This window comes from Phocoena sinus, chromosome 11 (assembly GCF_008692025.1).
Source record: "Phocoena sinus isolate mPhoSin1 chromosome 11, mPhoSin1.pri, whole genome shotgun sequence".
In the NCBI taxonomy this organism is placed as follows: domain Eukaryota; kingdom Metazoa; phylum Chordata; class Mammalia; order Artiodactyla; family Phocoenidae; genus Phocoena; species Phocoena sinus.
The window spans coordinates 41,834,029-41,849,118 of NC_045773.1; the positions used below are offsets into that span (position 1 = coordinate 41,834,029).

A 15,090-nucleotide genomic window follows, 5' to 3' on the forward strand; every position below is an offset into this window, starting at 1 on the left:
CTGCATTTTTTCCCTCTTTTTTAAATTTATTTTTTATTTTCTATTAGAGTATGGGTGATTTACAATGCTGTGTTTGAGTTTTACAGCAGCTTGATTCAGGTATACATATAAAAGAACGAACCTATTCTCTTTCGGATTCTTTTCCCACATAGGTTATTACTGAGTGTTGAGTAGAAGTCCCTGTGCTCTCCAGTAGGTGCTCATTGATTATCTGTTTTATAATTATATATATACATACATATTAGTGTGTATTAATCCCAACCTCCTAATTTCTGTCGCCCCCCTCTGCAACTTCCCCCTTTGGTAACTCTAAATTACTTATCTAAGGCTGTGAGTCTGTTTTTGTTTTGTCAATTAGTTCACCTGTATCCTTTTTTAGATTCCACCTGTAAGTGATATCATATATTTGTCTTACTCTGACTTACTGGACTTAGTTAGATCATCTCCTGATCCATCCATGTTGCTGCAAATGGCATGATTTCTGTTTTCTGGCTAATAGTCCACTGTGCACACGTATGGCGTTTCTTTATCCATTCATTCAACTCGATGGACATTTCAGTAGTTTCGATGCCTCGGCTATTGTAAATCTTACCTCAACGACTGTTGGGGCCATGTGTGTATTTGAAGGATGGTTTTCTACAGATATTTGCCCAGGAGTGTTATTGCTGGACCTTATGGGAGCTCTATTTTTCATTATTTAAGGACCTTCCCTACTGCTGTCCATTGTGCTGTTACCAATTTACCTTCCCACTAACCAGGGGTTCCTTGTTCTTCAGACACTGTCCTGTATTTATTGTATGTAGACTTTTTGGGGTTTTTTGACCAGGCTGATTGTCCTTCGTACTGCAGAGGTGATAATTTGTAGTTTTGATTTGTATTTGTGTCATAATTATATACGTTGAACTCTTTCCTTGTGCCTTTTGGCTATATATATATATATATATATATATATATATATATATATATATATACTTTTTTTTGGAGAAATGTTTTAGGTCTTTTTTCCATTTTTTTTGATTGGGTTGTCTTGTTGTCGAGTCGTACATGCTGTTTGTATATCTTTGAAATTTAGCCCTTGTAGGTTGCATCATTTTGAAATATTTTCTCCTAGTCCATAGTTGTCTTTTTGTTCATGGTTTCCTTCGATGTGCAAAATCTTTGTTTGATTGGGTCCATTGGTAGGTTTGCTTTTATTTCTGTTGCCTTGAGTCTGACCTAAGAAAATGGTATGATTTATGTCACAGAATGTTTTGCCTATGTTCTCTTCTGGGGTTTTATCATGTCATATCTTGTATTTAAGACTTTAATCCCTTTTGAGCTTATTTTTGTGTATGGCGTGAGGGTGTGTTCTAACTTTATTTGCGGCTGTTCAGCTTCCAACACTACTTGCTGAAAAGACTGTCTTTTCTCTATTGTATATTCTTGCTTTCTTTGTTGAAGATTAATTGACTGTAGGTGTGTAGGTTTATTTCGGGCCTCTGTGTTCTGTTCCATTGATCCATATGTCTGTTTTTGTGACCATGACATTGTTTTCTTTACTGTAGCTTAGTAGTATTTTCTGAAGTCTGGGAGGGTTGTGTCTCCTGCTGTGTTCTTTTTCCTCAGGATTGCTTTGGCAATTCTGGGTCTTTTTTGGTTCCATATAAAGGATTATTCTGGTCTGTGAAAAATGCCATGCATAATTTGATAAGGATCTCATTAAATCTGTAGATTGCTTTTGCATAGTGTGGCCATTTTAGCAGCATTATTCTAGGACTTTTTTTTTTTTTTTAATATTTGGTTGCACCAGCTCTTAGTTGAGGCAGGCAGGCTCCTCAGTTGCGGCACGTGGGCTCCTTAGTTAAGGCTCACGTGCTCCTTGGTTGCGGCATGCATGTGGGATCTAGTTCCCTGACCAGGGATAGAACCCAGGCCCTGTGCATTGGGAGTGTGGAGTCTTACCCACTATGCCACCAGGGAAGTCCCTAGGACCTTTTTTTTCACATTGATTTTCAGGTCAATTTGACAAGTTCCACTGGGGGGTGGGAAATCCCTTTAACTTTTATTAGAATTGCACTGACTCTGTAATATAATTTGGGAACAATGAATATTTTTTTCAACTGTGACTTCTGATTTAGGAACAGGCTTTTTCTCATCATTCACTGAAGTCTTCTTTTATATTCTGCAACTAATTTTTCTCCACAAAATCCTGGCAGATCTTTGATTTACCTTTATGTCTATGAACCTTATTGTTTTGTTCCTATTGTAAATAGTGTTCATTTCCCAATTCCTACCATTGCTGGTTTTCGTTGCAAAAGAAAGCTAACGGTTTTTGTGTTGGTCTTTTATCTAGCAACCTTGATGAATTCTTATTCTCGTATTTTTCTATATATTTGCTTTACGTTTCTATGTAATTCTTATGGCACCTGCGGATCCTAGGAATTTTTTTCTAGCACAGTGGAAGTGCAAATGAGAGTGGGCATGTTTGTCTAATTCTTATATTTAATGTAAATACTTCTAGAAAGTGTCTCTAGAGAATGCCTTTCAGGAAGAGGGAACAGTAAAGGCCCATAGCTCTGCTTGCCAGTAAGGTACCTTGGAGTTTTTTTGGCCCTTTGATTTCATAGGTGGAGCCATTCCAGGTCATTTCGTGGATGAGGCAACACTTTGTTATTCCTTCCTCCCTGCTTACACTGACCTGTGGCACGACCCTCCCTACCAGGGTGTCAGATCCCCAGACCTCAGCCCCTGCCTTTAAGGCCTGGATCCTGTTCAGATGACTTCTGAGGCCTACTTGTGTTCCTGCTCAGTTCAAATTTCCTTTTTGTTTCTGGCACCTGGGAATTTTCCTCACTTACTTTTTGAGTTTGGCTCAGTGCCCAAGAATTGTGTGGTTATTGATTTATTTAGACTTTTTTCCACTTGAATTTTTCCATGAATCTTTAACAAAGTTTAAACTATACCTTGAGTTCCTTCCCAAACAGTACAAGGACTTTCAGACACTTTCACTCACCCCTCTTGTTTTAAGTACCTTTTGTGTCCAATTCTTTTTATTTTTTAAAGGTTAACAGATTTCTTTTTTTGGCTGCATTGGGTCTTTGCTGCTGTGCGTGGGGTTGTGGGGAGTGGGGGGGCTACTCTTCTCTGCGGTATGAGGACCGGGCTTTTCATTGCGGTGGCTTTTATTGTTGCAGAGCATGGGCTGTAGGCGTGTGGGCTCAATAGTTGTGGCGCACGGGCATAGTTGCTCTGTGGCTTGTGGAATCTTTCCGGACCAGGGTTCGAACCCGTGTCCCCTGAATTGGTGGGTGGATTCTTAACCACTGAGCCACCAGGGAAGTTCCCAATTCTTTTTAAACTGATAAATTGGATGCTACTGTTATTTTATACAACAGTGTCTGTATTGACCGGCATGCTTGCTATTTTATTTGTTCACCTTTATTGCATCCCAGCTGTCTTCTGCGGGCATGTATTATCAGTGACACTGCTTAGCGCTGTCGGCTCATGGTAATAAAAAGCCGGCCACCTTTAGTAGGTTCTGTTGTTGTTTTTAAATTCTCTGCAAGTGATCACTCCCTTATGGTCTGCACCCAGGGCGGATGAACACCATTGTCCCCGTTGGTACGCTGCTGAGCTGACCTGTATTTTGAATCTGACAGTCCAGCATCTGCCGTTCCAGGGGAAGGGTGCTGAAATCTTAGTTCTTATTCCTGCTGACTCTTCACTCATAGTGGCATGTTTTCTGGTCAGTTTATAAATCTCGGGTTGCAAGCTCACCGCTTGATCATCTCTGGTGGTCTTACAGGTAACCCAATTCAGACCTGCAATGGAAGCCTTCCCCAGTGTTTGCTTCTGCTGCTTCTGCTACTGGCAGCCAGGGGGTGCTCCCCCCCCCCCCCCCACCCATAAGCCCTTTCAACCAGGAGCTGAGGCTCTATTTCCACAGTTCAGTATCCCTACAGCAGCGTTACCGCCGCAGGCATCTGGCCTCTGAGCAGCCTGCCCACTTGGTTGCCTGCCGACCAGGCCAGCTCCCCACCATTCTGGATCCTGTAGCTGTGGCTCCACTATCTCAGCTCCCGGAACACCCAGTCAGTCATGATACAGGAAAAAGAAATTATGCAACCATTATCTTACTATACTTTATCCATAATGATGTGAGTTGGGGCAGGAGAGAGGAACTCAGTGTTCCAAGTTGACTGAGGTGTCTCCTCACACTTTGCAAATAAGGGCTCCTGACAGCTCGCATTTCTATCCAGCCCAGCTTACCCTCAGTGGGCTGGTGTGCAGATGGAAGATCCAACCTCAGAATGTGGCTTCTCATGGCTGATTCTCAGGTTCCCCAAGTAGCTTAGCACCTGGGGAAGAAGTCCTAAGTCCTAAGTCCCCCGGTGTAACTGGTGTCTTCATCCTGTGGGCAGGCCGTCCAGGGCACCGGCCTGGCCTTCATCGTCTACACAGAGGCCATTAAAAACATGGAGGTGTCCCAGCTGTGGTCGGTGCTCTACTTCTTCATGCTGCTGATGCTGGGCATTGGAAGCATGCTGGGGAACACGGCCGCCATCCTCACCCCTCTGACCGACAGCAAGGTCATCTCCAGCTACCTGCCCAAAGAGGCAATCTCAGGTGAGTGGGCCAGCGAAGGCGGCGGGGCTCGGGGAAGTGAGCAGAGGGGGGAGTCTCCTCAGGGGCCGCAGGCTCAGCGAGAGGCCGCAGCAGCCTCACCAGGGTCCTGCCATGGCTCTCTCCTCTCGGGCAATCTGGGACCTGGTACACATGATTCACCCCATGCATCTGGTTCTCCACATCACAGGGGAGTGAAGTGGTCACCCCAACCTTGGCAAAGGCCAAACCCCCCGACACGGCCCTCAAAGCTCTCCAGGCTAGCAGAGAACCTGCTTTTGTCTTTGTGTTGACTGAAGCATAACGACAACACGTACATTTCTCGCACCAGAGAGCCCCTCCCTGCTCCTGCCCCATCAGTACGCCCCCATCCCCATCCTCTTTCCTGTCCGTGTAATAATCCAGCCTAAGACCATACACCACAATTCATCTACCCATTCTGCAGTTGGCAGACCTTTGCCTTGTGGGGGCAAGAACCTGTTTATCCAGGCCTGCCTCTCCACTTCACTCCACCACCCATCTGCGCCAGTGCAACCTGGCAGGGTCCAGAGAACCGTGACTCCTCACCCCCACATCCAGAACCCCTCGTCCCAGCCCACATCAAACCCCGCTCCCACCAGAGCCCTCTAGCGCTTAGCCTCCCTGCCCTCAGGAGCCAGCATTACGTGAGCCTCCCCTCCCGCACAGAGCCTGTTCTCCTTGTGTCCGCCTCAGGACAGCAGTGGGGCTCACTGGCTGGTAGTGTAGGCTGTGGCCATGGAAAGGGCAGGTGGGAGCTTTAGAGTCTAATACTTTGTGGGGTGCCCAAGGGAGGCAGCAGAGACTGGAGCCAGAGCTTCGGTTCTGGAGACAGAAGGGCCTGTGTCTGAATTCCAACTTTCTTTCTGTGCTGTGGAGTGTTGGGAAAGTTACCCGACATCTCTGAGCCTTGGCTTCCCCCTCTGTAGAAGGGGGCTCCTGATAACCTGCCCCAGAAGCTAAAGGCTCCACTGCATGGCAAGTGCCTGGGGCGCAGTAGCAGTTGGGTAAGCATTTGTTTCTTCTCTTCCCCTCCCTACTCCTCTCTTCTGGTCAGATGTGAATCCTCTCTAGGGGGTCCTGTGAGGGGTGCCCTGCAGCTCAAGTCTCCTCCCCTGATTCACTTCCCATGAGCTTAGTGGCTGAGTTGCTGGGATAAACAGTCACCAGACCCATAGATTGGGTGAGATTCCCCTAGACAGCAACGCCTCCAAGTTTCTCTTTTCCACCGAGTTTGATTCCCCACTACTGGACGGCTCCACGAATTAGCAGCAGGAAGTCCTGCTGACACTCCTCGCAACACCTTTGCCCCACGCTGCCCAACACACACACGTGGCGCACACGTGCAGAGAGGCCAGCCCACGAGGATGAACTGAGCGGCCAGCGCCTCCGCAGGGTCCATGGCTCTTGGGCCCCGGAGAAAGCTGGGTGCACAGGCGGGTGAGCAGGCGGTCTGTGCTCCTAGGTCTGGTGTGCCTCGTCAGCTGTGCCATCGGCCTGGTGTTCACCGTGGAGGCCGGCAACTACTGGTTCGACATCTTCAATGACTACGCCGCCACGCTGCCCCTGCTGCTCATTGTCCTGGTGGAGGCGGCCGCCGTGTGCTACCTGTACGGATTGAGGAGGTAGGAGGCCTGCCCCGCCCGCCGCCCAGGAAACCCACCCGTGAAGGCCACGCCTCACAACACTTTCTGCCACATGTAGTTTCGAGAGTCCCAGGTGTTCACATTATGCACGTGGGTCTTTGTGGTCTACAGCCCAGGCTCCTGCTAGGTCAGTGGCAGCAGGGGGGGCAGGTGGTGATGGACACGCTGCAGGGTCCAGGAGAGGCAGGGGCTGTGGTTCCTGCTGTGACAGTCTCACCCGGCCCCCTCCCCTCCCCCATGGCTGCCTCTTCTGCCGTGGGGAGCAGTTTCAAAGGCCCGGGACTGGCGGTAAGACACCAATCCGGATGCTGGGCCTGGGTGCCCTCAGGCAAGTCACATCACAGCCCTGGACCTCGGTCCCCTCCCCTGGGAAACGGGGAGGTGGCTGGGTCAGCATTTCTCAAAGTGCTGAGATACTTTCCATCCTCATTTCTATGTGGGGTGGGGGGGCAGAAAAATATGATTAGACTATCCAATCCCTGGTAAAACGGATATATTGGCATGCTATTGCTAAAAAGAGCCCACAGGGCTTCCCTGGTGGCGCAGTGGTTGAGAGTCCGCCTGACGATGCAGGGGACACGGGTTCGGGCCCTGATCTGGGAAGATCCCACATGCCGCAAAGCGGCTGGTCCCGTGAGCCATGGCTGCTGAGCCTGCGCGTCCGGAGCCTGTGCTCCGCAAGGGGAGAGGCCACAACAGTGAGAGGCCCACGTACAGCAAAAGAAGAAAAAAAAAAGAGCCCACAGACGATGGGAATCCCAATGGTGGGCTGCAGGCAGCTACACTTGGGAAGCAGCACTCCATGCCAGCTCCAACGGGTCAGGGCCAAGGTGCTTCTGCTTCCTTCAGGTTTTCCCTCTGCCCCAGAAAACCTGCTCTGGTTCCAGGGGACAAAAGCGATTCCCCTGTGGGGGCATATCTAGGGGGAAGGAGAGTTGCTGACGGCAGGGTGGGAGGGGTGGAGCGGGGCTGCCCTCGGGGTCCCCTGGTGTTGAGGACTGGCTTCACAGGCGCCCCGCCAGGCCCTCTGGTGTACAGGCAGCCTCCAGCTGAAGGCCGGCACCAGGAGCATGGCCTCTGATGTCCACTCACCTATGGATGGTTGCTTTGCCCCCTCTGTGGCGGCCTCAGCCCTTCTTCCCTCCCTGCCCCCAAGACCCCCAGAAGGAATCAGAGACCGCCCAGTGGTCGTGTTCAGACATCAGTGGCGCCCAGCACAGAATCTTCCTGAGCAGAGGAGGAGGTGTGGCCTGGACTGCCTGGCGCCAACAGCATGGATAATCCAAGCTTTCTCTCCCCACCTCCGAACAGATTCGAAAGCGACCTTAAGGCTATGACTGGACACGCTCTGAACTGGTACTGGAAGGCCATGTGGGGCGGCGTGAGCCCGCTGCTCATCATCAGCCTCTTTGTCTTCTACCTGAGTGACTACATCATCACAGGGACCCTGCAGTACCAAGCCTGGGACGCCTCCCAGGTATGTAAAAATACTGAGCCCAGGAGCTGGGCTGTGAGTTTTTCAACATGGGCTGCAGTGAAGAGAGTGAGATTCCATCCAGAACTTCCTGGTGGCCTCTGTCCACTGAGGCCACTCAGGCAAGGCCAAGCAAGGCTGGAGGGCATGGCCCCTGAGGAGCTGGGTGGGGCAGGGACTGGCGTTTACACTGGAGTTGCTAGGACAGAACCGGGGACTGAGCGGGGCACTCAGGAGGCTGGGCTGCATCTGCTCACCCAGCAGAGGGCAGCACATCAGTGTTTTAACAACCTGGACAGCCGTATCACGGCACCGGGCCTGAGGGTCAGCCTTGGCTGTCCTTGCACAGACACACTCTCATAAAAAAGATTTACTTTTTAAGGAAAGTAGTACAACTGACCAATTTGGATTTCTTTCCCTGTGGATAGAAGATGCTGCCTCTTAGCATATGGTGTGTGTGCAGACAGGGTGCACGGGGCCCGTGCTCCAGTCCACACACTCCACACTGCACCAGGGCTGGGAAGGCGCCACTGCGTCTGGTTCTGGCAGTGGTGCCGAGCAGGGCTTCCCACCCTGCAGTGGAGGAGCAGGGTGTGCAGCCTGATACTTTTGGAAAATGCAACTAACAGTGAATTCCTTTAAAAAAAAAAAAAGGTGGTAGAGCAAATACAAGCACCAAATATGTATCAGATTCAGCAGACACAGGATTATATGCTGTCAAACTGCTAAAATCATTTATGTTTCCTCCCACTTCCTGTACTCGTCACACAGAACACAATGAGTAACAGACGAGCAACAGAAGTCTGTGGGTTGGTTCCCGCGGCCACACTCCGGGTGGCATTTTGGTTTACAAACCATATGTGCTTTGGTTGACAGCAAGTACCTGCTCCCTGGATTTAGCTGTCCTCTGGTTCCTTTGTGGAAAGGTAGTGTAGCATTTAGTGGCTTTTGGGCCTCAACTGGTTTCTCATCAGTTTTGCATTTACGGAAACATCCATCATTCTTCCAACTAAGTCCTGAGGTCCATCAACACTTCTCCTGAGATGAGAGCTGTGCTGCTGGACACAGAAGCTAATAACCACATGTGGCTATTGAAATTTCAACAAAATTTAAAATTCACTTCTTGCGCATCCCCAGCCACATTCCCAGTGCTCAATGGCCACCTATGCCTGATGGCTGCTGTACTGGACAGGTAGCCCCTACGTTTAGGTGCCCTGCTGCTGCCTTGAACATAAGCCTTGGATTATTCTCATGGTTGCTCTTGCCAGGTAGCTCCAAACAGTACGCACAGGGGGAGTGGGGGAGTTAGTCTGCCCAGCAGAGCCACTAGTGACCTGCACGCAGAGCTGGGGTGGCCCCGGGTGTAAGGATGCCCGGCCGCAGATGCTCTCTTCCTCCCACTGAAGAGCCTGAGGCCCGGAGGGGTGGTGCCCTCAGAAGGCTCCGCACGGGAGGTTCTTTCTCTTCTGACACTCAGGTTCCTTCTTCAGGGCCAGCTTGTGACCAAGGACTACCCCCCGTATGCACTGGCCATCATTGGGCTGCTCGTGGCCTCCTCTACCATGTGCATCCCCCTGGGGGCCCTGGGGACTTTCATCGTGCGCCACCTCAAGCAGGGAGACACAGCCTCCGTGGCCTGAGAGCTGGGCTTCCCCGAGACTGCCGTCAGCCGCTCACTATCTTACAGCCACTTACGTACAGATGGAGCCGCCTCGGCTGCTTTTGGAAATACTGACTCCGGAAGCACTCAGCCCATCGTCTTCTCGAGTCTAGAAAGGATTAGGAAGGTGAAAAGAAAGACTACTCCCTCAGCAGGACACACACCCCACCCGCCACCCCCAGAGTCACACACGGTGCTTCCTCCCTGTCACCACGGAGGCAGAATTCTCACAGCCAGTCTTGAAGACAACTGCTCGACTCTAGCAAAGTCCTAGAAGTAGGGCACACCGGGAGCTGAAATTTGACTACAGTTTTTATGGGATAAAATTTAAGGAATGTTTTCTGGTGAGATCCGGGCATTCATTTTTAGAGAATTTTGAAAAGGAGTTTTTTAACTAAGATGACTAATCTGAATGTCCTCAACGCAACATTAATCAGTTAGTTCTTTTTTCAGTCATGGTGAACCTGCAATCACTGGCCATAAAGAAAGGCCTTTGTTTGGAGCTCACAAAAGGAGTCACTTTTCCCTAATCTGAGGCCTCTCAGTGGGTCCAAGACCAGTCCTCTCTACAAACAACCCAAACCACCTTCGGCCCTGGTGTCTCACGACACTGAAAAGCTGCCAGAGCCTCTATGAGGATGAAAGTGAAGCTAACTTTCCCATAGACCTAAAGTTATATTTGGACCTGATGACCAACTCTTTATAGGAAAGACCATAACTTAGTTTTAAATTATTTATCTGTACATAAGTTTTCTAAAATGTATAGAAAGACGGCTCTCAAACAGAACACCCAGTAAGTGAAGACACCGTATTTATGATACAGCATTAGTCCACCTTGTGAACGTCTCCTGTCGTTTAACTGCAATAAGTAGGTCAGGGTTATCTCGGAAGTGAGGAGGTCCCTTACTGCTCTAACACTCCTCAATTCCATGCTCTCAGTGCAGCACACAAAGTTTCTTTGAGTAGATCTGTACAGACATCTTTAAAGACACTTACACATTCACCTGGGACATCAGCTAGAGACGGCTTTTCTTTTTCATGCCATAAACTTCCCTATAACAAGAAATACGCATTAGAAAGGTCTTAGGCAGTCTTGAACTTCCAGCTTCACCTGATGCCCATAAAAAGACCACTTGGTGGTGTTAGGCAAGCTGGAGAGCCGCATGTAAGTCAATGAAGTTAGAACACACCCTCACCCCATATACAAAAATAAACTCAAATATAAGACACGACACCATAAGACTCCTCGAAGAGAACATAGGTAAAGCATTCTCTGACATAAATCGTGCCAATGTTTTCTTAGGTCACTCTCCCGAGAGAACAGAGATAAAAGCAAAAATACACAAATGGGACCTAAACAAACTTAAGCTGTTACACAGCAAAAGAAACCATAAACACAACAAAAAGACAACCTATGGACTGGAAGAAAATATTTGCAAATGATGTTACCAACAAGGGCTTAATTTCCAAAATATACAAACAGCTCATACAAGTCAACAACAAAAAATAACCCAATCCAAAAATGGGCAGAAGGCCTAAATAGACATTTCTGCAAAGATAACATACAGATGGCCAACATGCACGTGAAAAGATGCTCAACATCACTAACAGAGAAATGCAAATCAAAGCTACAAATCAAAATGTCACACACCAGTCAGAATGACCATCATTAAAAAGTCTACAGATAGGGCTTCCCTGGTGGCGCAGTGGTTAAGAATCCACCTGCCAATGCAGGGGACATGGGTTCGAGCCCTGGTCCGGGAAGATCCCACATGCTGCGGAGCAACTAAGCCTGTGTGCCACAACTACTGAGCCTGCGCTCTAAAGCCCGTGAGCCACAACTACTGAAGCCCGCGTGCCTAGAGCCTGTGTTCCGCAACGAGAGAAGCCACTGCAATGAGAAGTCCGCACACCGCAACAAAGAGTAGCCCCTGCTAAATAAATAAATAAATAAAGTCTACAAATAACAAATGCTGGAGAAGGTGTGGAGAAAGCAGAACCATCCTACACTGTTGGTGGGAATGTAAACTGGTGCAGCTACTATGGAGAACAGTATGGAGGTTCCTCAAAAAAACTAAAAATAGAGTTGCCGTATGATCCAGCAATCCCACTCCTGGGCATGTATCCAGACAAAACTATAATTCAGAAAGATACAGGCACCCCTGTGTTTACAGCAGCACTATTTACAATAGCCAAGACATGGAAACAATCTAAATGTCCATCAACAGATGAATGGATAAAGAAGATGTGGCACATATATACAATGGAATATTACTGAGCCATAAAGAACGAAATCATGCCATTTGCGGCAAAATGGATGGACCTAGAGATGATCATACTAAGTACGTCAGAAAGAGAAAGACAAATATACCATATGATATCACTTATATGTGGAATCTAAAATATGATACAAACGAACTTATCTATGAAACAGAAACAGACTCAGAACAGACGTGTGGTTTGCCAAGGAGGAGGGGGCGTGGGGGAAGGATGGATTGGGAGGCTGGGATCAGCAGATGCCAACTATTCTTTATAGAATGGGTAAACAACAAGGTCCTACTCTAGCACAGGGAACTATATCCAGTATTCTGTGATAAACCATAATGGAAAAGAAAAAAAAAATCACTTGGCTTTAAAATGCATGAACCAGCATTTACTTACCACAATTAGTCAGTCCTCCGATTTCTTACCAGAGGGTTCTTCGGTGTCACAAAACCTCAGCTATCAAGGCTTGGAGAGTGAGCACACTCAACAGCAAATACACAGCACAGAGTCTGTTCCTGAATCCTTACGGGTCACAGTCTCTGAGCCCCCAGCCCTGGTCACTGTCTTACAACAGGGGCCGCCCCTCGGGGGTTGGTCATCACCTGGGTATTTCAGCCCTGAATGCTAGGTATCCTCAGGAGCATAGACACAAATGTTGTTCTAGAGCAGCTCTTCATTCACCGTTGCTGTACTTCAGAGGTCCTCCACCTCAGTGTCCATTCAAACCACCCGGGAGCATTGAAAACTCCTGGTGTCCAGGCCACGCCTGGGAACCTGCCAATCTGAGAACCAGGGCCCTATTTAAGAGAGAAGGAAAATGTGTCATACATTTAAGCACACTTACATCGAAAGTGACCTTTAAAATTTTGAAAGCACTTTTGAGCATTTCTAATTGTATGGAAAAGTTACTTCTCCAGAAAAATATTTGCTCACAGAAGTCGAACAGGTGAAGTCCCATTATTATAGACTAATGTGCTCCAGATGAAAATGTCTCCAGCTTGGGTTCAGTTTTATTCTGCTTTGTGAGAACTGCACGAAGAGCAGAACGTTTCATAGTAATCCTCAGTCCTGTTTCAAAAAATTCTTTGAATTCTTTGACTATTTTCTAGGGACTGCACAAAAGCAGTCATCTTAACATTTGTCCACCCTCTTCCAATAAGCTGGAGAGAAAAAGGCACGTTTCATCCCTGTGCCCTTAGCAGTACAATGACATTAGAGCCAGACACGGACTCCAGAAAGCTTTCTGATTATACTAAAAACACACCTACTCTTAGTTCTAAAGAATCAGGTAGGGAAATATTTGTTTTTTTTTAGCAATTGTCATAAATAAAACCCTAAACAAATATATCTCTAGGTCTTTTTGTTCACTTATGAGATGTAGTTTTGTTTTGAGACCTCTCAACACAAGATTTTCCCTCCTTATGTAAACATACTAGCTAATTTTGAAAACAAAAAAAAAGGAAAATAAAGGAGAATCCATCTGGTCTCTTTTCTACTGCCTTCTCTGTTTGCTTCCTCACACGCAGTGAAACCGCACCAATGCAGTGTATGAAGGCCATCACATGAGAAGAGGATCACATGATAACAGGAAGGGTAGCATCCAAAAGAGAAATTAGGGGAAAAAATTCTAATTTGCTGGATTTAAACAGAATGTGAGCTCTTCCGAATTGCTGCAGAATCTTTCCAACCCTTTTGAGAGGTGCCCTGGGCAGTCTGCCCACCTCAGAATCCCTTGTTGGCTGAGGCCATGAGAACCCACACAATAGGTTTGGGTGTGACCTCAGAACTGTCCTGGGGCGGAAAGAGCGTGTAAACTATTGTGTTAGATTTCTGTAAGTTATTTTACATAGAAAAATTAACTTATGGCTGTTCCACTTTATAGACAGAAAAGCTGGGGAAGAGAATTAATTCACCCAACCATTTTCTACTCAGCATCCAGTCAGGAAGAAAAAAAAAATGAGCGATTTAAACAATCCTTTGCAAGGCAAAAAGTACGTCTACAAATATGAAATTCTCAAGCAGAATTTTCTGACCAGTCTCTTACATGTGACTCATGTGTCCTTTCGTATTGCCCACCTGCACAGGATCAGCCTTTACGGAGTATACTACAATCCAGTCCCTGTGTAGGCTCTGGGGAAAGTTCTGGTCTCTGGACTTCATGGCTCTTAAATTCTGGAAGGGAAAAAGACAGTGACAGATAACAAATGATATAATTACAGACTGTGATCTTTTCTAAGAGGGAAATAAATGGGCCAAGTGATGGTGTGAGAGGGACAGTGCTTCAATCAAGTGGTCGAGGAGGAGATACGTGGACTGAATTTTGAAGAAGAATGAACTAGTTATTGGAATTGCTGGAAGGTCTGTCCAGGCAGAGGCAATGGCAGTGCAAAGGCCCTCAGGGGAGAAAGAGCAGAAAGGAGGCCTGTGGTTGGACTGGGGACGGGAGCGATGGGAGATGAGCTTGGAGAAGTGGGCAGAGACCAGGTCATATAAGGCCTTATAGGCCACAACAGAGCTCCGGTTTCCTTCAAAGAGCAAGAGAATCTCACCTGAGGGTTTAACGTGGGGCCCTGCGTCATCTAGTTTACACTTGAAAGATCACTTGTAGCTGTGGAGAACAGACTGGTGAGGGTTGTAGATGGGGACCTTGGAAAATTATTCCAGGAGCTACTTTAGGAAGTCCATGGGAAAGATGATGGTGGCATAGACTTGGAAATGAATATGGAGAGGAATAGGTGGGTCTGAGTTATATTTTGGCAGGGGAGAGTTGCCAAGACTTGCTTATGGACTGGATGCATAGTTGAGAGGAGAGGGATGAAATGTCTGACTTACTGGGTGGATGCTGGTGGCGTTTCCTGAGATGGAGAAAACTCGGCATGGAACCAGTCTGCAGAGTATAAATCAAGAGCTTTGGGGGGAAAAAAAAGAGCTCTGCTTGACCATACTGAGTTTGAGATGCCAGTGAATCAGGTGGGAATATCGGGTAGGCAGCAGAACATTAGAATCTGAACCTTTTGGAAAGGTCCGATCTAGATGTATATATATTTGGGAGTCACAGCACCAAGATGCTATTTTAAAACCATGGGTCTAAATGACATCACCTGGGGTAAGTGTGTACATGGAGATGAGGGCTTAGGACCAAAGCCTACAAAAAAATCCAACATGTGTCCAGACAGGGCCACAGGTTCTTTTCCATCTTTCTCATTGAGAGAGGGGGTCTGTGTCCCTCCCCCTGAATCTGAGTGGGTTTGTGAGTGCTCCAACCAATAGAGTATGGCGGAAGGGACACCACTGGACATTAGAGGCTAGATCATACCATGCAAGCTTCCACCTGGTTTGCTGGAACTCTCACTCCGGCCGCCGTGAGCCAACCAGGTATGAAGTCCTACGACCTTGAGGCTGCCGTGCTGCAAAGCCACACGGAG

General features: G+C 47.7%; 1 protein-coding gene and 1 long non-coding RNA gene across 7 annotated transcripts in view; one reads left to right on the plus strand and one right to left on the minus strand.

Annotated features, from left to right (window-relative positions):
* Positions 1-13,694, plus strand: part of SLC6A20 (solute carrier family 6 member 20) — a 43,756-nt gene extending 30,062 nt beyond the window's left edge. For 2 of the 5 annotated variants that reach the window (XM_032648047.1, XM_032648048.1), the window contains 3 exons: positions 4,401-4,605; positions 6,086-6,245; positions 7,578-8,393. In XM_032648047.1, the coding sequence (XP_032503938.1) occupies positions 4,401-4,605; positions 6,086-6,245; positions 7,578-8,103 (891 nt within the window). In that variant the 3' untranslated portion in view covers positions 8,104-8,393. Of the gene's footprint in view, positions 1-4,400; positions 5,628-6,085; positions 6,246-7,577; positions 8,394-9,230; positions 9,507-13,547 lie in introns of those variants that run through there. The other 3 variants (XM_032648049.1, XM_032648050.1, XR_004352109.1) reach the window with 3 other exon arrangements.
* Positions 8,508-14,575, minus strand: LOC116761801. 2 transcript variants are annotated; one of them, XR_004352110.1, is made up of 5 exons: positions 14,498-14,569; positions 13,710-13,837; positions 12,062-12,462; positions 9,436-10,453; positions 8,508-8,795 (listed from the first exon to the last, which is right to left on the minus strand). It is a non-coding gene; the product is annotated as an uncharacterized LOC116761801 (long non-coding RNA). The 2 variants fall into 2 exon arrangements; XR_004352111.1 differs by having other exon boundaries at positions 13,742-14,575.
* Between the last annotated feature and the right edge of the window lie 515 nt (positions 14,576-15,090).